The following is a 25,988-nucleotide window of genomic DNA, read 5'->3' as shown; positions in this document are numbered from 1 at the left end:
GGGTCTATGATGGACCCACCACGCACAATAGTGGTGGTTCCCAGGTTGCTCTTAGTCAGGATGGTGGTCCCTGGGTCAAAATCTGTTGAAAACCCCAGATTTACACAGAACAATGAATGATAGGAGGTATATAACACAGATTCTGAGCAGGGTTCAAACCCAGGATATCCTGGTTGTGTGATAATCAAGTGCATAAACTGGTTTTGCCACTTGAGTGGCACTACACAAGTTTTACTTCAAGAACAAGCAGGAATAAATATAAATGGAACAAACTACAGTTGGAGGAAGCATTTCAAGATGTTAACACCCAAAGAAGTTGTAGAGCCGGGCATGGAAACGGTCCTTTACCAGGTTTGCCATGACGATAGTGTCCAAGATGACGGGCTCGGAGGTAGTTCCCAGGGTGAACTGGAGGCCACGTGGTGGCTGGCCCGTACTAACGTCAAAACAATGACCCTCCAGGAGAAGGTACTCCAACTCATACTCTGCTGCTACAATATTGTCAACCTAGAACATGATGTGTGAGTGAGAGTGAGAGTGAGAGTGAGAGTGTTAGAGAGAGAGAGAGAGAGAGATATTAAAACCGCCAAGTCAGGAACAGAATGTGCTTCAACAACAGATGCCCCGAGTGAGCACTTAGCCAAGACTATCAAATACCCTGACAAAAAAGTAAGGCCTCAACTTTCTTTTTGAGTACTCTTAGATACAAAAACTGTGTTGGGAGGATTGAGTATCCAGCTGGAACCAATAAACTAGGATGGAGTGCGTTATTCATCAATGTCAGGTTAGAGAAAGCAGAGATAGTGGATATGGGTTGTAAAATATGCCTTCAAGGGCACACACATGCACACGCACACACTGCTCCTGTCAACAATCAGGGTCGGAAATTAACACGGGCTGCCAGCCAAATGCAGATACATTTGGGGCTGTGGAAGTTTAAGTATATGACCAGTCACTGTGGTCAAATCAACTGAGCTACTTCAAATTCATATTCTAATAAACTTTCCATGCTTGCCTAAGTATGGAACCCATCACCTGAAGAATGTAAAACACCATACACTTGCAACGTGTGCATGCATGTGTTGCAAGTGTGTGCACTGCACACAACACTTACAGTACCTCTTCCAAGTAGATGTTGTCCAGGTCGTAGCGTGTGCGTACAGATTCGACCATCCAGCTCTCAGGTGTGTTGAGGGTGAGGGTGAAGAGGGGAGTATGGGGCATGTCTAGGAACATAGCCATGGGCCCTGGAGAGAAACTCCCATCTGCCTGGAATCCCACCTCTGGCTCCAGAACATAGCGGTAGAATCTAGTGGATGAAAGTTTACAATGTTACCAGACACAGACAAGTAACAGACAGAGCTGTGGCTTGAAAGTGAAATTCACAATGTTTATGGACAAAATCTCCATATGTGATGTCTCCCTCTTTTTATTCTTTATTTACTGAAATCAGACTTTTTGTTAATGAGGAAGAAACTAAGAAATAGAGAGGAGATGAGAGGTGATGAATAATGTTTTATCTAGATAACATCTGTGTGTATTATGTAACTTGTTGTTTATAAACCATTTAGAGACCGCCGAGAGTGCATTTGGTATAAGGGTTTAAATGTATTGATGTGTAAAAAAAAAAAAAAGTTATAGGTAGATGAGCTGTGTATTCACATCTAATGTGGAGCTGTGGTGTGTGTGTACCTCTTGAGAGGCAAGTCAGAGAGCTTAGACTGGCAGTTCATGAACACCAGCAGGTTTACATTCACCAGCTGCTTCAAGACCTGAGAGAGAGAGAGAGAGAGAGAGAGAGAGAGAGAGAGAGAGAGAGAGAGAGAGAGAGAGAGAGAGAGAGAGAGAGAGAGAGAGAGAGAGAGAGAGAGAGAGAGAGAGAGAGAGAGAGAGAGAGAGAGAGAGAGAGAGAGAGAGAGAGAGAGAGAGAGAGAGAGAGAGAGAGAGAGAGAGAGAGAGAGAGAGAGAGAGAGAGAGAGAGAGAGAGAGAGAGAGAGAGAGAGAGAGAGAGAGAGAGAGAGAGAGAGAGAGAGAGAGAGAGAGAGAGAGAGAGAGAGAGAGAGAGAGAGAGAGAGAGAGAGAGAGAGAGAGAGAGAATAAAGAGGGCAAAAAGTTAGAGGTACGTAGTAAAATCAACAGTGTCCAATTTTAACTCTGAAAGTGTATAAATGTAACCGGGTCAATTTGATTGCATTTGAACACTCTCACAGTAAAATGAACACTCTGGATTTAAAGTGCACCGAATCAAAGCATTAAAATCTATAGAGAATCTTTGAAGAGACACCCAACAATGGAAGTGAGGAAACACATTCAACATACCAATAGCAGAGGAGCTAGTTTCTGGGCATCCCTTGTTACAGGGTCCACCACAGCAACAATATCAAAGTACACCTCTCCCTCCTTCGGACGGATCTTCACAGCACTGCCAAGAAGAATAAGTCAACATGATGAAAGAGTTTCTTAAAATTATATTATAATGCAATACTCAAGATGTGCCCTGCATTTTAACTCTATCATTTTGGTTGGCTGCTTTTATTTTTATTGCAGTATACACATAAAAAGTCAGCTCTGATAGATTCAATGAGAACAGACACAAACAAAAAATAATTGAATGTGAATTATTAAATTACACATTCAGTTTAATGGTGGCTGGCATTCAGTGCTCTCACCATTGAAGGAAATAAGCGACCACCAAACCATACTCATCTGTGCATGGATGGAGCATTAACGCCTGCCTCTGGATAAAACAATAAAGTAGGCCCGGACGGCTGGTGTAGCGGTCCGGGCACCTAGGCTGCTAATGCAGCCTGACAGGGTATTGCGGGTTTTGATGTGCCTATTTTGTGGCCAGGCCTTCATTGTATATAATATTGAACAAGATCGTAGGTAGAGGTTTGGTAAATAAAAAAAACAACAAATACATTCTTGGACAGTAATTTTTGTACAAAGACTATGCCAGTTTATATTCAATATACTAGAAAGGTGCGCTCAGCAGAGTGCAAATCTCTGCCAGGTACAGTAACCTGCCTCTATCTTTCTGTTCTTTTCTGTGGTTGAACCTGACAATACATTAATACTCTTTTTGCACCTTATCTCGTGTACAATGCACTGATACTCTTGCACCTTGATGTCTAATCTCAGTGCCACCACCTTTGTGTCTACAGCCTAACCGTATGCACCTATGGAAACAAATGTCACCCACTTATTTGCACCTATAAACCTGTAATGTGACAATAAAGTTGACTCTGACTCTCTTGGGCCATGTGATGACAATGTTTTGGGGTTGTGCGCGTGTATGAAAAAGGCACAGGGCAATGAAGGGAAGAAATATAATAAAGGACGAGTTTATTGCACTTAAATGGCAGGCTGTTATTCTTTGACTACAGCTCGGCCTACAACACCATAGTCCCCACCAGGCTGGAAAGCAAACTGGCTTATCGGAATCCTCCATTGAGTCAGGGTTGGAACTCGTACATCTAACTCCCTCACCCTTGGCATCGAAGCCCCACAGGGATGTGTGCTGAATCCTCTGCTGTGCATCACCAAAAACAGCTCCCAACAGCATTGTCAAGTTTGCTGACATTGTCAAGTTTGCCTGATCTTAAATGATGAGGAGAGGGCCTACTTGGAGGAGGTGGCAGAACTGTAGCATTGTTACCAAGAAAACTCTTCCTTTTCTTGAACATTGGAAAAAACTATGAGATCATAGTGGGCTACTGCAAGAAACAGCATAGGGCCTACACACCCATCTTGATCGATGGGGCACCAGCTCCAAGTACCTCTGTGTGCACATCACGAAGACCTGACCTGGAGTATGCACACCGGGTTTGTGGCAAAGCAGGTGAGGCAGCGTCTGTACCACTTTAGGCAGTCTCTGAAATTCAGAGTGTCACAAAAAATCCTGAAATGCTTCTACTCTGCTGCCACCCAGAGCATACTGACAGGGCGCATCACAGTTTGGTATGGAAATGGCCATTCCTGGGATCTGCGTTCGGCTGAGCATACAGGGAGCCCTCTCCCGTCCCCGCTGGATATGTACAACAGCAGATGCTTGGGGAGAGAAAAAAAAGCTACTGTAGTAACTCTGGAAATTTGAATGATGCGGTCTGGCAAGCGCTTGAGCTGTCTCAAAGCCAAGGGCTCAAGGCTCAGAAAGAGCTTCTTCCCAGTGGCTGTTATTGACATAAACAAGGACATGGACAATAGGGGGAATAAAAGCCTAAATAACAAATAAGTGCATTGGACACTCGGAACTAGTTATTACTGATAGATTGCACAAAACGATATAGATTGCACAAAACGATATTGCACAATGTATATACACTTATCTACTTTCTTGATATTTGACTCTTGAGCCAGAGTTTGCTGTGGGCAGTTTTTAACTGTAGCGTGTGAATGTGGTCTATAGTTTGTTCCTGTAGTGTGTATAATGGTTTAAGGTTTGTACCTGTAGCGTTCGCCAGCAAAGGCATATTCAACTCTGGCCTCTCCTTTGGGCTGAGAGGACAGCAGAGAGTCCACCTTCATTACCAGGTCACTGGCCCTATGAGAAATGTAACAAAGCACACAGAAATACACATCAGCACTTAAGTTCAATGAATCAGACATTCATTTACATTTATGCCACATACCATTAACAAGCTCCACTGTGAATGGTGACTGAACACATAACCCCATTTCTTTGGTCACTTTAGATTGTTCCCTTAATGTGTATGAACACATTGGGTGCCAAAACCGTATATATACTTCTTTTCAATTACAACTGTTGAGTGCCAAAACCGTATATATACTGTTTTTGAAAAAAAATGTTTTGTTTTTTTTCTGTTTTCCTCCATAGCAACAGGAGATATCATTTTTCGAAGATTTAGACTCCCATCCACTTCCTGGTTAACTTATGACTTCAAAAGCCTGTATCTCGGCTCCTGTGTGCTTTTTTTTTTTACAATGTATTTTTGACTATTTTCAACTGGCTGCAACTATGGAACGGTTTTCCGAATGTTTTAAATTTTTTCCCCCCGATTGTACGAGACCTCTATATAATGAATGGATGCTTTTTTTTACATGGATTTGCTCGTCGTGGATTCTAGAGCTTTAAACATTAAAGCGCAGTCAATGGGGAGAATGCTGGCACCCAACGTAAGTTGTTATGAAAAAATGCTGGCACCCCATGTGTTAATTTAACATATTTGAGATCCATCACCCATTTGTCAAAAAACAAAACAAAGAACGATTCACCAAAGTCACCCAAATTGAAGCAAGAAAAATGTGAGCTTACATGTATGTAGTAATTCCCACACTTTTGAGACTGCCCATCAGGCAAAGGGCTGCTAATTGAGACTCTAAATAGGCTATGATGATGATGACATTACCTGTCCTCCTCGATCCCAAACTGTTGGACCTTGCTTTTGATTCGCTCCCCAGAAGTCTTCAGAATTATGCTCTCCAATAGCAGGAAGTCATCCTGATTAAAGACTTCCTCTTCCTCCAGTGGGCCGATGATCTGCAGGCGAGACAAGGCAGAAATGGCTGGTGACATCCCGGTTATAATGTCCATGTACATGTCAGTGTATGTTATGTAGTGTTTAGTTTTTATTCCATTAAATTGACACATGGTGACAGCTAGCCTTGGTTAGCCCACGTAATTGAAAAGACAGAGTATGACATTTTTCATTGCATTTCAGTGCATCCGTGTCGTGACTGCATGACTCACCCTTCCATTGCTGATGACCGCCCTCTGTCCTCTCTTCAGTTTGAGCACATCTCGACAGTAAGCAGCGTGGGAGAGTAGGAAGTCAAACTTGGGCCCCTCGTACGCACTCTTAAACAATGTCATATCCATACCCTGCAGAAGAGATGCCAGGATTAGACAGCAGAGAAGAAGAAAAGGGGGTATTCTAAGTTAATTGATTTGGTTAACTGACTTGTTACTTTGTGGCTCTGGGCCTGAGAAGTGGAGGAACGTCTGAATGTCTGACAGTGACAAATGTACTGTATGGTTACTGAATCGTTAATGAATCGTCATCTTTATATAATAGATACACTTTTACTTTCCATAATATTTTTTTGTATAACATTGGCGATGATTCCATCATGGAATTTAGCAACTCTCAAATGAAATGCATGTCGTACATATTGGGGTTTTACAATGTTTATCAATGTACTGTGTGCGTTTTAGATTTTGTCTTTATGATGCTTTTTAGATGGTTTAATGCTTTATGTTGCACTGCAAGTGGCTGAGGGGGAATGGTATTCCATTTTCTTAATGTTTGTAAGTACGTAGGGAAATTGACAAATAAAGTGATTCCGATTTTTTTTAAGTTGAAAAAAGCAATACATAAACAAATAATTGCGACCAAGCATTATAATTAAGTGCTGATTACATGTGTAGAAACATAAATCAGGTTTATTGTTCAAGCTACATCGGTGTGGCCTAAGTAAGTCGATTTTGTACAGCATAATGACAAATGTAACCTATTTTGTCCAATCTAAACAAATCTTTTGTCATTTAGCCTAATGTGTTAATTTAAGTATGATACTTTGAAACAGTCTGCTACACAGTAAAATCCTCAGTGTTCATTTAACTCAGAGAGTGTAAGAATCAATGTACTGGATGTGGTTTGACGGGTGGGTTAGGGTTAGATCAATTCTCTATTCTCCATCCTCACCCCAACAGCAAACTCCTCAATATCCATGCCCTTTTCCAGGGCTGCCGCGGCCTCTTTCTTGGCCATCTTGGTGATGAAGTTCTTGGCGTTGTTTGCCGTCTGTGTCTGCATGGCGGACCAGATGGCCCGAGTAACACGGCTTGTATCGCTGGCTGGACCAGCCAATGGGTTGTTGATCATACCAAGCCGAACGTTGTTGCTGGTTTTCTATTTAAAAAAGCATGTAGGGTTAGAGGAAGGCTGGCTCTGAGGAGTCGAAAATGCGCTCATTATGTTTTAGCAACAGAAAGACAAACGTAGAGCACCAAATTGAGTGCTCTGAGATGGGATTCTCTAAAATAACACAGTATATTCATCCTGCCATCTAGTGGTCATGGTGATGAACTGTTTAATGTAAATGGTTAGGCCAACACATCCAAAGGTGTGACAATCCACTTAAGTTTAATTTGTGTGACATGAGATAGTGTAGTAACAGCGTTCTATAACTTCCCATGAAACACAAAATACAAAAATGTATTCATCTATGTATGAAGAGTGTACAAGTGAATGTTTGGCACCACACATTTTAATGATATGTAGTACCTCCTGGCAAACTGATATTCTACTAAATATAATTTACTGTCTGTGTTGTTTCGTTTGTACCATGTGTTTGATGGCGTCATAGAGGAGCTGGCGTCCAGAGGGCTGGTCAAAGTCTCCCACCACCCAGAACGTCACAGGACGGATGACGCCATCATCTGACAAATAACAGAGCAAGGATAAAGGTTGTAACTCTTTCTAGTAAAACAACATCATGCAGGCAACCATATGAGTCAGAAGAACTGGGTAAAACTGCCTTCATCATTGTGTGTGTGGCAGGGTTGGGGAGGTATGGATATCAACACGAACAGCGGCATGGGCTCGAATGACCAAAGGCATATGAACAAATGATGTCGGCTGCTGGTGAAAATTGCCCATTTTAAATTGCCTCATGATGTTGCATGTATATCACAGTATTTAGAGACTAGCCAATTTTCCTAACAGCAGGCTAGGTGTCCAACATAGTGTTCCCCGTGCAGCTAGGACAAACAACACATAACATACTGTCAGACTCCTTGCAGAGAGCTGAATCACGATATGCTCTTTAAAAGGCTATTATACATAATCATCACATGCTTAGTGTTAGTAACGCACCGTTTCTTGCACTATGGAGTGATTCATGCGGCGGGTGGAGGGTTCGCAAATGCGTGAAAGCATCGACAGGTGAGTAGTTGGAGAAAGGGGGGGGGGGGGGGGGGGGGGGGGACAGAGAGACAGAGGAGTAATTGGGTGGAAAAACAGGGGGAGGATTACCATGCCTGTTGGTGGCGGTCATCCCTGATTCAGGGGAAAATTCAATCAAAGGAGGACAGAGGGGAGAATACAGAGAGAGTGTTCAGCTTTGGGAACTCCCGAGTTATCATCCTAGACAGCACGCAACATAAACTAGGGGATCTAATTTCAGCTCCATTTCTAAGAGATGAGCACTTTAACAGGAGCACTAAATTGCTGCTGCTGTGATTTTAAACAAAGTTGTACCTTTCTTGGTCATGTAGTTCATGCTGTTGGCCACAGCAGTGCTCTTCTCCTTGGTGTCCAAGGTTGAGAAACGAGCATAGTCGTCTACAAAGTGGTTGTCTGCAGGGAAACAAAGATACAAGGTTGATTTGTGTGTGTGTGTGTGTGTGTGTGTGTGTGTGTGTGTGTGTGTGTGTGTGTGTGTGTGTGTGTGTGTGTGTGTGTGTGTGTGTGTGTGTGTGTGTGTGTTTCTAGGACCAGGTGTCGTTCACAATTGTAGGGGTTAAACAACCCAGGTGAATAGGAGATTGGTGTGTGTGTGTGTGTGTGTGTGTGTGTGTGTGTGTGTGTGTGTGTGTGTGTGTGTGTGTGTGTGTGTGTGTGTGTGTGTGTACACATGTTCATGCTCTTTTTCTTTAAATCTTTTTACGATTTCTATCATTATTCTGTTATTATCTATGCAGCTGCATTGTCTGAAGGAAGCCAAACCAAAATAAGTTTTACTCTTATGTAACCGTACACAAGATGTAACAATAAAGTACAACCTTGAACCTTGATGTTCAGTACAGTATATACAAGGATAATTGACAATTTTTAATCGTTAAACTGTGTGTGTGTGTGTGTGTGTGTGTGTGTGTGTGTGTGTGTGTGTGTGTGTGTGTGTGTGTGTGTGTGTGTGTGTGTGTAGGCCCAGGTGTTGTTCACAATTGTAGGGGTTAAAAGACCCAGGTGAAGAGGAGATTGGTGCGTGTGTGTGTGCGTGTGTGTGTGTGTGTGTGTGTGTGTGTGTGTGTGTGTGTGTGTGTGTGTGTGTGTGTGTGTGTGTGTGTGCGTGCGTGCGTGCGTGCGTGTACTCACTGGTATCAGATAAGTCCAGGTATGTTCTGCTGGTGGACAGGACTCTGGGATTGATGCGTGGAACAACGTTGGGCTGATTCATGATAAAGTCTACTACATCATGATCTGTGGCCAGCTCTCCCTAAGACAGAGACAGACAGACACGCACAAAGAAACAAGACAACAGGATTTCTGCATTTGGCTGCAAATAAATACCTCAATATGTAATGTAGTAAGAGTGTATGGAGGGGCATCCACATGAGCATGGGCACACTTGCGTCAAGTTAAAATAAAGATGAATATAACTAGCTAGAACTAACCCTCACATTTATATTATGGGTTTTTCTATACTGACGTTGTATGAAAAAATCCACCAAATATGACTAATTTGAGTTTACTGGTGTGTGACTTCAGCCACTGGTGGTATATCCAAGGCTTCATTTATATAATTAATTATTTATATTATATTAATATAAATGTTTACTAGAGTTGGAGTAACACTTTTTCCATAATATTTCTCTGATGAAATGTCACACGACACCTTTTCACCAAAGCATAGATTAGGATTAAAAGGAGGCTACCAACATTTTCAACATCATCTCTATGAATTTCAGGGTTTCCCCCAGGAAAAAAAACGTAGTCCAAGTACCAGAGGGGGTATATATGAATATGTGCACGTGTGCACATATGCTTGGGCTGCACAATATGGAAAAATGTCATACCTCAATATGTATGCTAAATATCTCAATAGTGATACGGCAATGGGTTCACACTTGTTATTAGCTATTTTGTAGCAACAGTGTATATTATGCCACTCTTATCTTGAATCCGCCGACTTGAAGTCTTAATGTCTTACTTTACGATTACTTGACGAAGAACTCTTATTTCAAAGTCATGCACTTACTTTTGTGCAACTTGCTGAACATGCTACACTTAAATGACTGTTCATTTAATAAACAAACTGCTGAACACTGCTGTTCTATTTCATCCCCGCCAGAGTCGGTGCTTTCCTCTGGTGGTCATTTGGGACTCATAGAACCGTAGTTAAATTTGTAACTTTTGTTTTAAATCTGACATAAGGAACTGACGTAAAAGGTAAAACCTTTCATACAGAAGGCTTTGGTTGGTACAGTAAGCTGCAGGTCCTGTGAAAATGCACCCGTGCCAGAGTTGAATACTTGCACTTTGTTTTTCTATGCAACATGCAGAGAAAGGAGTTGAATGAGCTGAACTTGAAACAACCTATTAAACACAATCGTAGCATGAAGGGATGTTTGTGTTTGCAGGGCCAGAGGGGGAAATGTCTATCATCCATGTCGTTTCCTTTTGCAATGTTAATATCTTGCATGTTCATTATCTACATAATGATATGATAATGAGGTATCGTTCAACCCCAGTGCACACACTCCTGTGAGGGTATAGAGGGAGTGTGACGGATTAGTGCCACGTACATGATGGAAAACACATCTGCCATTGTGGTATATTCTTCTGACATTTAGTCTCTGTGATGGGCAGAGGTTAAAGGTCTGAGAGACATCGATGTATTTTCTGTAGGGCAAAGGTTCCATGATCAGCTTTAAAACTAAGCACATTTCTGTGTCTCTGAAACAACCGAAGACAATTTTACTCCAGTGATGTAACTGCAGTAAAGTCTATGAATGTGAAAACTACAATCCTTATTTCCTGGTTTTGAGTCGCTAGCCTCTGTGATCGTGACATTGTCCTTGTTAGCTGTGTAAGTGTTTAGTACAAATCAGCTATCTTGACTTCAAAAGATATGAATCAGGTAGATGCAATGGCAGCCATAGACTGCGAAAAGCATTATGGGAATTGTAGGACCACAGAGAATGGCCAACACAAAGAAAGAGGAATTATTTTATTTATTTTTATGTGTGTAAAGAACTTTAACATTCTTTTTGAAAAGTTTAAATTCTTTATTCACACAAAAATAAATAAAATAGTAATAATTATCAAATGAACTGAAAAGCACATCAAAAGCATAATAGTGACCCTTTAAGGGTGTGTTGTCACTCACTAGGTAGACAGCTCTCTGGAAGAAGGTGGTGGTCTCCAGTATCTTGTGCATGGTCACCGTCTCCAGCTCATCAGGATCCAGTTGCTCGCGCTGATAGGGCATTCCGTTGTACATCACCACGGGCAGCGGGCCAACACCAGTCTGCTCATAGTAACCACGACCTTCCTGGAGATGGGAGTATTACGGGTTGATTTCACATATCAACGGTAGGTTTATTTAGAGTCCTGACAAGTTGGAAAAACTCATTATGGTGTTGTTTGGTGGTTTATTCCGATTCCCCCAGAAGCGGATCTTATCTTTAAAAAACGAAAGACAGCCAAACACTCTTTGTGTAATGGAAAGATTATTCCACTGACATGTTCCAGCTAAGAACTTTATCAGGGTGTAGTGACACTGGAGCTGAGTGATGTGAAGGTAAAAGTGTTATCATGATACTTTTACAAATCTAAGTCTCATCATGTGATTGGATGACACTAAGGATCATAAAAAACCTTGAATGATTACTTTAGCAATTTCCCTGGGTCAAACCACATATTGACTGGACTATACAAGACACTGTTCAATGTGTTGGTGAGTCCGTTATACCTTGCGATTTGTGTCGTAGCTGGAGTCATGTCCCAGGATGCTGCTGATCTCCACGTAGGGAAACTTCTTCTCCAACACCTTTACCACGTCCACAACGCTCAGCTGCCCTCCGGTGGGCACGCGGTTCAACATCTGGAGGGGCAGAGGGTAGACATGGGGAGGAGTAGGGAGAGAGGGTAAGAGATGGTAAGACAGAGATTATTTTAGTGAAGTAAAACATTTGAAAGATGTTTCCAATGGCTACATGGTAAATGGTTCTCTCTTCAGGTTTATTTTTGAGAATCAATGGTGTAAAACACCGCGTTTGAAGAAATATTTTATGACGTCAACATTTCGGAGAAATACACAGACACTATATTATTGATTGTTCACAGAAAATCTGAAAATTGATGTTTTCCTATTAGGTAGGGATGGGACGATATACGATATTATCGTATATCGCGATCAAAAACGTCCAAGATAACTATACCCAGTTGAAAATAGCATGTTTCGCCAAAAATACATAGTAAAACACAGGAGGCGAGATACAGAATATTTCCCAAATACTTTAACCAGGAAGTGAATGGAGCAGTAAATCTTTGGATCGCGTTATCTCCTGGTTCTGTGTGAAAAAAAGATTTTTTTGTTTTGTTTTTTGAAATGACAGAGATCTCCGTCAATGGCGGTGAACGGGTGGATTTGAAATGACTGAGATCTCCGTCAATGGCAGGGAATGTGTTAAATAATGATATAATGTTAGTTGTATTTTCTGTTATGACTGGGTAAACCTTGTGCTTCATTTCTTACAAGCGAACCCATGTACCCAAGCGAACCCATGAACCTGAGTACTTGGAGCCCAGTCTGTGATGTCAGTACTGTGATGTGAGAACTATGTGTGTCTGTCTGTCTGTCTGTCTATATTACAGTATATATTGTCATCTATGATGTCAGTACTGTGTATGTTTGTCTAGGCATATTGGTGCACAGTGTCGCCTGGGTTATTGCGTGGGTGGAATATGCAGAAAGCATTTTGAGGCCAGTCTATGGCATCAGCACTGTGACCGCAGTATTGTGATGTCAGGCATGTCCAATTTTGGGCATAATCCAGGCACACAGACAGACCCACAACTTCAACTTTGCATAGCAGAGATATACGGTATCCTACTCTGTACGTAAGAAATTCTGAAAATAATACTCCACACTCGCTATGCTACTAACTGATGAGGTCCCAAAAAGTTAACTCACAGAGATGATGGCATCAAAGGCGCTCTGGCTGTCGACCTCGTCACAGATGTAGTTGTAGGCACGGAGCATGGCCACGCCGGCGTCCTGCATGCCATCTACCTCCTCTTCATCTGACACCACAAACACCAGCCCGATCCTGAACACCGCACCACAACATTTTCATAACCTTATGTACTTGGGACTCTCACGCTCATTATACTGTGTGTAATTGAAAATGCAGAGGTGCACATACGGTATACTTAATAAATATTCAAACAAAGTCAGCCACCCAGGGAGACCCTGCTGAGAGGCATCTGCCGTAGTGCCGTAGCCTTCCTTACCAAACTCATGAACTTGATTTAAACTAACCTATATCCCAATGAGCTGCATTTGCATTTATATTCATGAGTTTTTATTTTCACAGCAGTCATTGTAGCAGCGCTTTGAAGTGTAAAATAACTAGCAGACTCTAACACCCAAAATTCACACAGGCATACCTAAGTGGGATGTTGTTAGTGTAGAACATCTCCGCAACGCTCAGCAACTCTGCAGAGTTGTCATGGGTGGGGTCCAGAATGATCACCTGTAACACACATACACGCACAGAGTTATTATTTTGAACACAGATTCAGACCCATTTGGACTGATGAGGGGTTGATTAATTAGGCACAGGCTCACCAGATTGTGGAAGTTCTTGCGGATCTGCCTGATGACTCCAGGGAATGTGGGTCTGAGCAGCTCTTGGACGTTGTAGGGCCACGAACTGTACCGGTGGTCTGTCTCCAAGTTGTTAACCCACTGCAGAGGACGGAGGGGTGGAGGAGAGGGGAAACTATATAAAAAGTCTGAAGGAGAAACCTGGACATTAACTTCCCCGTTTGTTTGTTTTGTTTTTTGTGATGTTTTCTTCCTATGACTGTACCTCACAGTACTTCTCTTACTCTGTATCTGTAACATAACTGCTGTGCTGCCTCTGGCACCTGAACTTCCCCCGCGGGATCAATTAAGGTCTAATCTATTTTTATTCTACCGTAACACCGCTAAGAATATTATTTTTATAGTCCAACCAAATTTTAAAACTACAGGGAGATGTGGTGACTAGGGACACTAGGCTATTTACTGCATTCTCTTTCCCCATCTCTCTCCTGCAATTTCCTGTCTCTCTCTGCTATCGCTAACTAATAGAGGCTTGAAAATGCCCCTCAAATTATTTGATAAAAACCTTGTGGAAAAGTGGAAAGTTTGGCCTGAGGATGGCGCTAGAGGAACGGAGTTGGGTTACCAAAATCAATTAGGGGCTTCCTCTGGGGAGCTCACCATGTGCTCAGTGAGTTTTAGGACCATTAGATGTTCAGTTATCTTGTGTGCAAGGTGATATTTCATCCTGGTAGTGCAACAGCAAAAGCCATTGGGTTAACACAATCAGTATGGGCCATGAACTAGTGAGCAGGAAGGTGCACAGCAAATTCCATGTCAATCCAACCAGTATTTTTCAAGATATCTTGGGGTTAAAATGTGTATAAGTGAAACATTTGGTCTAATCCTGCTGCTAGTGGGCATGGGGTCAACAAAATCGGTAGGTCATCCTCTGGGGTTCATGAAGGTGCACAGACATGGAAATCAAACCACCCTGTAACGTCATGCTATGCTAAGTTTCACAATAGCGAATACCAAATATGTGTGATTATAATCTGATAACATGGAAATATGTATACTTTAAAGTAGTTTGTCTGGTAGACTTCACGTGACCAAGTATTGTTTGGTATACTTCACGTGACCATGTTTTGACAATGATGGATTATGTTGATGGAACCAAAACCAAAACCACACCACAAGCAGTATCCTTTAAGTGTGTGTGTGGTTTCACGTACATTAATGGCAGGGTGTCGGATGTCCACGGCGTAGTCTGAGTCTGAGGGCTGGACATTGAGCCTCAGGATGTCGTGGATGTATGGTGTGTCGATGAGCAGGGAGCGCAGTCCCTCCATCACCCTGGCCTCGCTACGCAGCACCTCTAGCACACTGGAGCATGGGGAAATAGGAGGGGAGGAGGAGAAAGAGAGAGAGGGAGAAAGAATTAAAATTATGTTTGTTAAGAGTGCCAGGCTAATAATGCAAATAAGGCTGTCTGTGAGAGGCACAGTCACAAAAAAGCAAACCAAGACTTTCCCATTTAAATTCTGTAAAGTTAACCCATTAAAATCGGTGTCATTTTAGATTTTTTTTGCTTTGGCTATTCAAAAATAAAATCTCAGATATACAAGCTCACAGCACGTCACTTTGTGCCGCTCTGCGAGCTTGTACGTCTGCTATTTTTGAACATTTTTGAACAATCTTTAAAGTGTGAGAACTACTGATTTAGAAGGCATTCGTAGAATCGGCATCAGGTTAATAATATTAGATTACTGTCAGAGAGATAGTGTGTGTGCGTGTGCGCGTGTGCGTTTGTGTGTGTGTGTGTGTGTGTGTGTGTGTGTGTGTGTGTGTGTGTGTGTGTGTGTGTGTGTGTGTGTGTGTGTGTGTGTGTGTGTGTGTGTGTGTGTGTGTGTGTGTGTGTGTGTGTGTGTGTGTGTGTGTGTGTGTGTGTGTGTGTATATGGATGCATCCGCCTATCAGAAAAAAACTCATTGTCCTCACGACACATTTGAAAACTAGAGGGTGCCGTGCCTTTTCAGTTGTAGCCCCTAAATTATGGAACGAGCTACCTTTCCATATCAAAGTAGCCCCTACTGCTGAAACTTTTAAATGCCGCCTTAAGTCTCATTTTTATACTTTGGCTTTTACTCCAGCTTGAACTAAGTCTCCTTGCTGGTAGTTCATGTTTCATTTTATGGGTTTTTATTTTTATTTATTTTATATTGTTTTATCTTAATTTTTACTAAGTACCGGTATTACTTTGCTTGATTGTTTTTATGTATTTTCTCTTGTGCAGCACTTTGACACCTTGTGTTTGTAAAATGTGCTACAGTATATAAACAAATTGGATTGGATGTCTGAATGAATGTATGTGTGTATGCCTTTGTAAATATTGTGCTTGACTGAGAGAGAATATAATTATGCATGCGTGTGTGTGTGTGTGTGTGTGTGTGTGTGTGTGTGTGTGTGTGTGTGCCCCCCCGCACCTGAAGATATCCTGCGCATCCAGATCCATGTGTAATCCATTGATGAACAATGCCGACTCCCCAGCCTGCAACCCTAGCGTTCCTTTGAAGTACTACAGAGGGAGAAGAGATGAGACAACACGTAAAAAAAACAACGTTTTCATGCATGTAAACGTGCTCATCAAAAGCCTCCACTCCCTGTCTGGTTCCAATTGAGGAAATCATTGTGCGCTGCGGCAATTGCACTGCCGAAGCGTGTCAACTCACTAGTCAATTATACTGTAGAACTAGAGGCAGCATTCAAGACCGAGCAGTAATGAGGTGAGTTGACAGTTCCGAACCAGCAATGACGGCTTCGTTTAAAAGTCAGTTAGTTTAGAGCCATGAAATTTATAGTAAACAACTCTAATTAATAGAGAGAGAGGGAGCCTGTTTGTATGTGTGTGAGAGAGAGGATGTTAGTATATGTGTGCTAAGACTGTGTGTGTGTGTGTGTGTGTGTGTGTGTGTGTGTGTGTGTGTGTGTGTGTGTGTGTGTGTGTGTGTGTGTGTGTGTGCGCGTGCATGCATGCGTGCACAGGCTAAAGAGAAGGAAAGCTCAAAGTCATCTAGCACAGTCAAATCTCATTACCAAAAGACAAAGACATCAGATTAATCATACTTCAGACACCGCAATTACAACAGACATGATTAACACAAATATTGCGCGTCCCATTTGAGCACTGCGCGCAAGCTCAAAGGAGAGAGTGACAGCGTGCACACTTGTGATAGAGTGCCACAGAGAGAAAATGTTGTGCAAGTGGAGTAAAAAAAAATATATCCGTCCAAACTACTTCAATCAATAATCATTTCCCTGCAAAGGAGTGAATCACCGATTTTGTAATTAGAAGGCTTTACCGTTTTTTTCTCCTGTCTGTACACAAAGATAACGCATGCTCGGATAGCTCAGATTCGTGGAGAAAGGAGGGAAAGGAAAGAACATGACAAGCAGTGGAGTGATTGCTCATTCCATTAGCGGACCAGAACCGAAAACACTGATGGGTAAACGGCTGTCTTTTCCAACCAGAAGCTGTCATCAAAAAAGTGGACGGGAAAGAATTAAAAAAGAAAGAAAACATTAAAAACAAGGGAGTCTCCACTCTGCATCTTGGTGGTTTTTCGTTTCCAAGTTGTGGCTGATTGCTGTGGTTGTTTGGTATAATTACACCATCCATTATCCATTTTCATTCTTTATTGGATCATGTTTATAAACTCAACAAACAATTCTGGCCCAGCCAGTAGCTGGGAAAACCTCTCTCGTACTTGACAGACAAGGAACAGAGGAAGCTAAAGGGAGTATAGAGGGATAAAGGAATCACACAAGTAAAGTAACGGAGGGAAAAGCATATGTGTCCTTGAGAGACTGGAGGCTTAAAATGGATGAGCGTCTTGCTTGCAGTTTCCCTCTTTAGTGGCCGAATGTTGACAAGGAGGAGATGAAGGGATGGAGGGAGGGGTGGATGGAAGCGAGGGTGGACTAACAGATAGATGGGGGATAGAGGGACAGATGGGTAGACAGACGAGTGGATGAATAGATGGGTGGATGGATACGTGGAAGGATAGATGGATTCTCACCTTCTGGTTCTCCAAAATCTCACTGCGGATCTCTGAGTTGACCACTGTTTTGGTGAGGGACCTGAGGGCAGAGGGTAGACCGTTAACACTGCAGAATAACAAAATAATGAGAATTATATGTGTGCATTCCAAAGTACCTGGCTTTAACAGGGAAGTTTTGGCTGAGGTCCCTCATGACATTGAGGGCTTCGACAGGGGGCGCAGCAAGTATACGAGCTGCTGTCTGGAAACTCAGATCTGAGAGATAGAAAACAGAGTGCAGAAAGAGGGGAGGGAGGGAGAGTGAGATAGAGAGCGAGAGTAGGAGAGAGAGAGCACAACGAGGCCAGGAAGATGTGGGTCAATGATGAGGTGATGTGAAGGACGGGATGAGAGGTGAATGCAGGGAGAGTGAAACAAGAAAACGGTGAATAGAAGACAGATCAGAGAGAGCATTCAAAGATGTGCATAATGAGAGAGGTATGGTGATGTGTCGGGGCAGAGAGAGAGAGAGAGAGAGAGAGCGAGAGCGAGAGCGAGAGCGAGAGAGAGAGAGAGAGAGAGAGAGAGAGACCGAGAAGGGAGAGAGCTGGAGACAAGAGCCGTATTGATTGCAGCCGGCTATCTGGTGTAGTCAGTGGCATTACTCGATTGGTGGTGTGTGTAGCGAGTGGTTTTATAATGGTGCCTGTAAGCCAGTGTGATTATTAGCCCCTGGGGGGGGTGCCTCTCAGTATAAACAAGCAGAGCTAATGAGGCCCAGAAGGGCTGAGGATAGTGATAGTGGCCCAAAGGACAACCTGACACTAGGTTTCAGCTGACTGTTAAATGTCTTTGCATACAGTACTCTCTACACCTCCTGTACATCACTCCCCATAAAAAAAGATACACCGATCTTCAGAGATAAGCAGGAAAGTACACTTCAATTAGAGGTGCCCATCTGAACCACATACATTTTCAATATCTGAACCAAAACCAAACTTTTGTTTTGTGTTTTTGCTCCTCACATTGGTGAGTCAACTTTTCTGAGACCTGAGGAAGATCATTGGTGGAATGAAACGCTGTCTGTGTAGGCTAATAAAAGTTCTAGTTGCAAGCTAGAAACAGTTCTGTGTTCCCTTATAGTTTACTTCCAACACACCTGTTTGCAGCTGTGCATACATATTCCTTTTTATAACTACATGGACAAAAGAAACACACTCTCTAAACCTCCTCTAAGTACACAATGCACCTTTATGTCTTCTATGTACTAAAATACACAGTATGTTTGTTTCTTGGCGAATTATTTTCTGTAACACTGTTGAATATCACAAGTTTAAAAAAAATAAGTTGTATATGGGTTATTAAAATATCTAGCAGCACATTAGACAACTCAATATATTGCAGAGGCCCATAGATGCATAAACAGACAGGAAGCAACACTAGCAAGTTAGCCGTACCACTCTGGCCATCTCACTCATGTTTAACCACTTCATATATATACTTCATTGACCCGGGTTTCCCCAGGGCTCTACAATAGGTCTGCTCCTTTTTTTTCGCTCAACACTAAATCTCTTCAGCGAATATAGCTGATCTACAAACTCACATGGCGTCACAACGCAATGTGTTGTTATCTTATAGAGCGTTGTTTCCGTCGCCCCAAAATAGGGATGCGACCGTTCAAGTGGTCCGAAAATAGTAAAGCAGATGAAAAAATAAAGAAGAACTTTAAAACAAACTGTCTTACTGAGGGAGGGAGTATGTGACAGACTCACCTTGCATCTGCCAGACTTTGAGAGGAGCCATGTCATTAGTGCTCTCCACCAGGTGTTTCCTCAGCTCCTTCAACTGTTCCTTCAGCTCTGGATACAACGTCCTTGAGAGGGGGGAGAGAGACATTGAGAAAGATATACAGATAGATAGAGGGAAGAAAAGAGAGAAAGGTTGAGCAGGGCAGAGACAGATTGAAAGTAGAGATATGGATAGAAAGACAGAAGTCAGACAGTCAAGACAGATAGACAAACAAACAAACAAACAAGGGGATAGAGAAAGATGAGAGATGTTTCAAATCGGCCATATGAGTAAAATCCAGAAAAGCCTACCACTGAATCACTTACTTCAGTTTGCCAAAAAGGAATCCTTGGACCTCATCCACTGGATCGTTCTCCCCTATCATTGTAGTGTTACCTTCATCTCCTGAAAGCCCATTCAATCAATGTAAACTGTCAAAGACTGTCAAATCTACATCAACACTCATCATAAAAAAAAATCATAAATGAACAGTGAGGATTTTACTGTGTATAACTGTAATATGGTATTACGGTATGGTAGTATGTGAGGAATGAGCATGAAAGTGTAAGTGAGTGTTAGGGTTGGGCTATTAACCGAAAACATATAAAAAAAACAATATTTAGAACCAATAACCGACTTAATCTCGCTCAAGTATGTCAATCCAATAATCGAGAAGCATGTTCTTTTTTTTGGGACAAATTTTGTTTCTTCTTATATATACTGTATAACGAATCGACAAAGATATTCTAAGTTTTCTTTATCATGAAATAAATCGGTTAGTCTGATCATTAAACCCCGTATTATACTTTGTTGTACAATATAAAAATAGTGAAAATAGCCAATCTACAAGCTTGTACGTTGTATCGCGACCCTTTGTGACCGTGTAGATCTGCAATGTTCACTTTATATTTTTGTAAATAATCGTTCATTAATCATAATAGTTTAATCATAAAATGTAAAAATAATTGTGATATTGTTTTGAAGTCACCCAGCCCTAATGTGTGTGTTTGTTTACCTTGAACCTGGGTGTCATCCTTTGCCTTGTACTCCTGGTTTTTAATAGCAAGTTCCACTCCGTACCCAGACAGATACACTTTATTCTCGCTTGGATTCTGGTTGACAGGGGGGCATAAGCATTTTGACAGACAGTCAAAAGCAAAATTTAAAAAAGGTAGGTATTCAACCCACAACACTGTAGCTGCATTCATTCACATCAGAAAGAACAATGTTTCCAAATTGTATACAACTAGGTAAGCAGAAATAAAAGTTTGTAGTCTCCGGCTACTGATGTGGCTCCGCAGTGGAAACTGATTCTCATTTGGCAGCTATGATCATTCTGAAGTGCGCAGGGCCAGCTATTGTCTGCTGATTGTTGAGGACACTAAATTGCCCCCTGATTGCCCCCTCTGTCCTGAAGTAAAAGAAAGGAGCAGTAAGTGTTGCCGCCTCTCTTGTACTGGTGATTTCATGTCAGGCGCAAATGGGAAAGATTCATTTAGCATAACTGCAATCGAAAGCCATCAGTCAATACTTTTTATAACTCTAATTATAAAGCACTTATCAAAACAAGGTTACAAAGTGCATTACATAAAACTGAAGAAATACATTCAAAACACTACACCAGCAACAGAAAAAAACAACAACAACAACGTATAATTGCAGAAGCGCTTTGTGGAGGCAGATACGTTTGTTTAATATTCTCTATGAAGAATAAAAGCCTCTATAGTCTATTCAATAACATTTTTATTAAAGTGTCAAATCACAGCAAGTTGTCTTAAAGGGATTCTAGGCAACATTAAGCCTACATTTTAAAATTTCTTTTTTTTTATCTCTGAACTTGCCTACAATCCTTTAAGACACTTTACATGTAGAGCAGCAGAGACCCGACATTGTCCCGCCCTGAGTAAGCAATGTTTGCGACGGTGGCAACGTAAAAACTCCCCCAACTGGAAGAAACGTCAGGCAGACCCAGGCTCTAGGGTGGGCGGCCATCTGCCTCGACCGTTTTGAGGGGGAAAGAGAGGAGAGACAGAGAAAAAGATACCATATTGCTTTGGTTGTACAGTTTAGCAACTGTTTTTATTTCTGTCTCTATCCCTGTGCAACAAACTGCAAAAAAATCTAATACTATCAAAAATCTAAATGTGAAGACATTAAGCATTTTAAGTAGCAAATTCCATTGATTTGATGGTTTGCAGTGTCCATTTTCTCCACAGCATTGTCTTAGCAAAATTAATACAAAATGGAAACTTTAATTAAATGCAATGCATATAATTGTAAAATTAAATTCAGGCAATAGAGAGCCCCAGACGATTTGTTTTCCTTTCTTTTCCGCAGAGCTCCCATGACTAGTTATTTTTAAAGTCGACTGGATTACGAGTAAAACATTTTTTTTTCGGGATTAATAAAGTATATATCTATCTATCTATCTATCTATCTAAAATGTTGCGTAGTTAACATATTTTGCCTATATTTTGCCTAGTTTAGATCTGGAACTAAGTTCCCAGTGCAGACAGAATTGTTTTACCAATCAGTCAGGAATCGGGATAAGATTGTAAGCCACGGTCAAACCACTGTACAGTGTAACCCAACACCAGAAGAGGACTGCAGAGTTACATGCCAAAAATGCTTTTTCAAACTGTAAAGCGTTTTGCATTTGCATTAACAATTTCAACTTGTGTAAATAAGGAAATTGAGGTAAATTACACCAAGAAACAATATAAGACCCGTGCTAATGCAAAATACTTTATATAGGGAAGTAAGCATAATAGCACTTACAGCCACATAATGGCGGAGCACATATGTCGCCAGGCCTTGCTGCGCATTGGACAGCATGGCCTGGTGAAGACTGTAGAATCCTGCTTTTCCAATCTCAGCATACAGAACGACTACTGGAGCATCAGGGTTTGAACTCACAAGTTTGTGATCGCCTTTGAACAGGTATGGCTTTGGCCTGAAAGGGAGAAGCAGAGAATAGGAGACGGTATTGGTATGCGAGGTGGATAGCAGGGAATACAATGACTAACTCTAATGCATTATTAACACGTCTGCAATCCCATCATCAGACCCAGTTTATAAATCCTTTGAAATGGGGTCTGATAAACCATGTTTCATCTATGTGTACACAGTATATACTATATCATTTATAATACACACAGTTCGTAGCTGTGAATACCTTTCAGTTGCTGTTTCCAACAGAGATGCTAAGCCATCAGTGTTGCATGTCTTTGCTCCATGGACACTGAAGAAAGCTGTGCAGCCAGATGGAGGCCGTTCATTGGCTGCTATCTACAGAAGAAACAGCAGCAGGTAGCCGGATCAACAAAACATACGTATACAAACAGACGTAAAAACCCAACATCTGACACCACATATCGATACACGGACACAAGCAAGAATAATGTACACCACTAGTTCTCTAAATATGGGGTCCGGGGACCCCCAACGGCCCTTGAGGGGATTCCAGGGGTCCCAGACTATAATAATTATAATAATTGATAGTAACCATTAACCAAATTGGACCCGGGTCTATTACTCGTGTATAAATGGAACATGGGTCCATTTGGTTCTATTTACACTGTCAGAGTAAAATAAAAATACAGTGTGACTGCGGTGCCAGCAATAGAAATCTTATCAAATGGGAGTCCACGGCCTAATACATATCAAACTGGGGGTCCTGGAAATTAAAAAGATTGAGAATCAATCACACACACACACACACACACACACACACACACACACACACACACACACACACACACACACACACACACACACACACACACACAAACTGTGGTACCTGTTGGAAAGAGTATACTGTGGCAGAGTAGGCTCGAAGTGAGAGGGCAAACTTCAGCATGTTAACATGGGCAGAGCTGAGCAAGGCACTGGCTCTCTTTACTATTAGGTCATAGTAGGCCTGGTCCGTATCTGTGCAGGAAACACACACACATTGTAGAAGGTGAGCTGTAATGCAGATGCAATGCAATGCAGACCGGAGGAACTACAAATGGCATACAAATGTACTCCTACAGTATCTGGTCTACCAAAAAACTGTTGGTTTGTTGAAACTATAACATAACTCAGACATTCACACAGACCAAGACACAGCTACACACATACTGTAGTGACTGTGGTTAACTATGATGCATGCACGTGTATCCACACAATGCGACACATGCCGCGTGCATATGGCCTGCAACACAAGATAGAGATTGCAGCACCACACGGGACCCCCGTCCCCCCGTTCGTGAGTTCAAAGGACAGGTGTTGCCATCTTGTGAGGTTTTCAGCTATTACAGCTATTACTTTCAGTGGTGTTGAGGTTTTCTACATAAGTGAAGGAGAACTACAACAGCACAGTCTAACATAATATATATTTATTAACATCATTGTTATAGTTTGTTTCTTTCCATTTCCAGTTTATGACTCTTTTCTGTGAAGCACTTGAGTTGCACTTGCTGTATTAAATGTGCTATATAAATAGAGTTTGACTGATTGGTTGCACAATGTTTCATCTCCCAACTTATATAAATAAAGATGATTGATTGATTGCATAACGTTTCATCTCCCAACTTCCATTCATTTAACTCAAGGCATCAACTTGTATGACTCAGTCTCACACACAAATGTTTTGCCTCATCTGTTGGAAATTTCCGCCTCATCCTATCAAGTTACTGCTTGCATTGAGTACCTCACCAAACGACTGATGCTACGCTCAAAGCTCAAGTGCTCACAAACAGGGCATGAATGCAGCGGCTTGCAGCAACAGAACCTGTAAGTCGACACCAGTTTAGAGTGACAGAACCAGCTTTACCGTCATACTCTCCTTCTATGTTCTGATTAGCCTCCACAAAGTCCCAAAACTTCTCCTCGCTCTCCTCTGCCAGGAACTCACTGAGAAAGAGAGACATACAGAGAGATGATAAATTGGTGAAAACAGGTACATTACAAGAGCTGATCTATGTGCTTGTTGCCAATACCAACTAACTGATCATGTCATGTGATAGAAACTGGCATTGTTTGTTGGGACTGCAGCACTTTTAAGAACAGCAATTCTTTTTTTTATGGCATTAAAATGAAAACTGCTAAGTGCAGAGAGGCAAAAGAAATCCCAAGTGGGAATCAAAGCTACAAAATGAAGCGTGGTGAGCTGCATTGCTGCCGAGAAGTGTTGCTCAAGTCACACATGAAAAGGGTATACGGTTAAATAGCACAGGAAACTGTTAACGGCGAGAATTTGTTTTTCTTCCTTATATGGAGTGGAGCAGGGGAGAGAGATGGGAACTGAAATGGTGAAACAAAAACATATGATTGATTGATTCACTTCACTGCGTCATTGGAGCGCTGACATTTTTTTAAAGTCGCCTCATCTTTTGTAGTGCGTCACGCCCGTCATGCCGTGTCGGGCATCAGTTTGTAGCTTCATGTCATTGGCTTACATCGAAAGCTTTGTCGGTGCTGAAGTGAACACAGCATAAGACGCACAAACATGTACCTGCTCTAAAATGTCCGGTGTAACTACACGTAAAAACCTGTTCACCAGCCAACAGTGTTTCACTGTACCTGGCCTCCAACAGCAGAGGAGTAGATGCCCATTTAGTGGTGAGGGTGGTGGTAATAGCCTTGGAGTCTGCACTGCCATACACTGCAGGCAGCAAGGGAAGCAGCAGGACCCACAGAAGCCACATCCTCAACCCTACTCCAAGAGAGAGAGAGAGACAGACACAGACACAAACAGAGATGTAATTTTTCGATGAATTGAATACACAGGACCCCAATGGCAACAAGCCATAGTGCTTTCTTGGGTTTATCCTTTTGTATGAAACTGTACCTTTTTTAGCTTTTTTTTGCAAACTGTTAATAAAGAATTCAATCAATCAATCAATCAATCAAAACAGACAGACGGATTTGGAGAGTAAGTTATCATACCAAGGAGAGGAGCTTTAATGGCAGTTACGTTTGAGGATTAATAAATATAACTTATTAGTATTATCATCATCAAGTTAGGATTTCACGATGCACTTGCAGGTAAACAGAGGCACTAGGGACTTCATCCAATAGGAACGTTCAGCGTGGCTCACCTATCCAATGAGAACACCGTCCACACATCCGGATTGTTTCAATGACAATCCGCATAGACCTAACTCTATGGCATAGACAGAGAGCTGTCACCCACACAGCCAAGTCAACTCTCTGTAACACTGTAGCTAACGTTAAAACTGCATCTCCATTTGTCCTTTATCCATTCGTCCTAGCAGCCAGTCTGTCATCTCCTAGTTTCCGTCACATCTCAATGTAAACTCAATGTAACACTAAACAACAGTAATCCAACTCGAGCTAACCGCTAGCTTTAAACGTTAGCAACGTTAACAAACCCTCCGTAAACGTCAGCTCAGCTTAACACTTTGCTACACTAAGGGAAATCTGACTGCTGATAATGCAGTCTATAAAACAGTAATTATCCCAGGCTGAATGGAGATGAAAATGTTTCCATATCGTTAAAACTATGAATGATATTCTTACCAGAGCCGGCTTCGTAGCTTCCTACTGCAGTCATGTTTCTGAGTGCTGGGTCCTGTCACCCAGATAGGGTGTTCTGCAGTTTCGCCTGTTCTAAAATGACAGAACAAGTTTTTATATGTATATGTATATATATATATA

The 25,988-nt window shown here is 41.8% G+C and overlaps 1 protein-coding gene across 1 annotated transcript in view; it reads right to left on the bottom strand.

The window, feature by feature from the left end:
* The window catches only part of uggt1 (UDP-glucose glycoprotein glucosyltransferase 1), a 38,129-nt gene extending 12,244 nt beyond the window's left edge, over positions 1-25,885 (bottom strand). Inside the window, exons 1-29 of the mRNA XM_084045527.1 lie at positions 25,851-25,885; positions 24,891-25,023; positions 24,142-24,221; positions 23,125-23,255; positions 22,501-22,613; positions 22,104-22,278; positions 20,341-20,437; positions 19,652-19,730; positions 19,310-19,410; positions 17,714-17,813; positions 17,577-17,637; positions 15,984-16,075; positions 14,733-14,883; positions 13,540-13,659; positions 13,359-13,444; positions 12,883-13,018; positions 11,659-11,790; positions 11,074-11,238; positions 9,060-9,180; positions 8,223-8,321; positions 7,308-7,402; positions 6,666-6,872; positions 5,711-5,842; positions 5,370-5,500; positions 4,448-4,543; positions 2,320-2,422; positions 1,693-1,772; positions 1,120-1,309; positions 349-507 (exon numbers count right to left, since the gene is read on the bottom strand). Of these exons, the coding sequence (XP_083901653.1) occupies positions 349-507; positions 1,120-1,309; positions 1,693-1,772; positions 2,320-2,422; positions 4,448-4,543; positions 5,370-5,500; positions 5,711-5,842; positions 6,666-6,872; positions 7,308-7,402; positions 8,223-8,321; positions 9,060-9,180; positions 11,074-11,238; positions 11,659-11,790; positions 12,883-13,018; positions 13,359-13,444; positions 13,540-13,659; positions 14,733-14,883; positions 15,984-16,075; positions 17,577-17,637; positions 17,714-17,813; positions 19,310-19,410; positions 19,652-19,730; positions 20,341-20,437; positions 22,104-22,278; positions 22,501-22,613; positions 23,125-23,255; positions 24,142-24,221; positions 24,891-25,023; positions 25,851-25,884 (3,399 nt within the window). The 5' untranslated portion in view covers position 25,885. The remainder of the gene's footprint in view (positions 1-348; positions 508-1,119; positions 1,310-1,692; positions 1,773-2,319; positions 2,423-4,447; positions 4,544-5,369; positions 5,501-5,710; positions 5,843-6,665; positions 6,873-7,307; positions 7,403-8,222; positions 8,322-9,059; positions 9,181-11,073; positions 11,239-11,658; positions 11,791-12,882; positions 13,019-13,358; positions 13,445-13,539; positions 13,660-14,732; positions 14,884-15,983; positions 16,076-17,576; positions 17,638-17,713; positions 17,814-19,309; positions 19,411-19,651; positions 19,731-20,340; positions 20,438-22,103; positions 22,279-22,500; positions 22,614-23,124; positions 23,256-24,141; positions 24,222-24,890; positions 25,024-25,850) is intronic.
* Between the last annotated feature and the right edge of the window lie 103 nt (positions 25,886-25,988).

Source organism: Gymnoscopelus microlampas (assembly GCF_963454915.1).
Source record: "Gymnoscopelus microlampas genome assembly, chromosome: 20".
In the NCBI taxonomy this organism is placed as follows: Eukaryota; Metazoa; Chordata; class Actinopteri; order Myctophiformes; family Myctophidae; genus Gymnoscopelus; species Gymnoscopelus microlampas.
The sequence above is the reverse complement of the archived record's forward strand: the minus strand, read 5'-3'. Positions and strand labels throughout refer to the sequence as shown.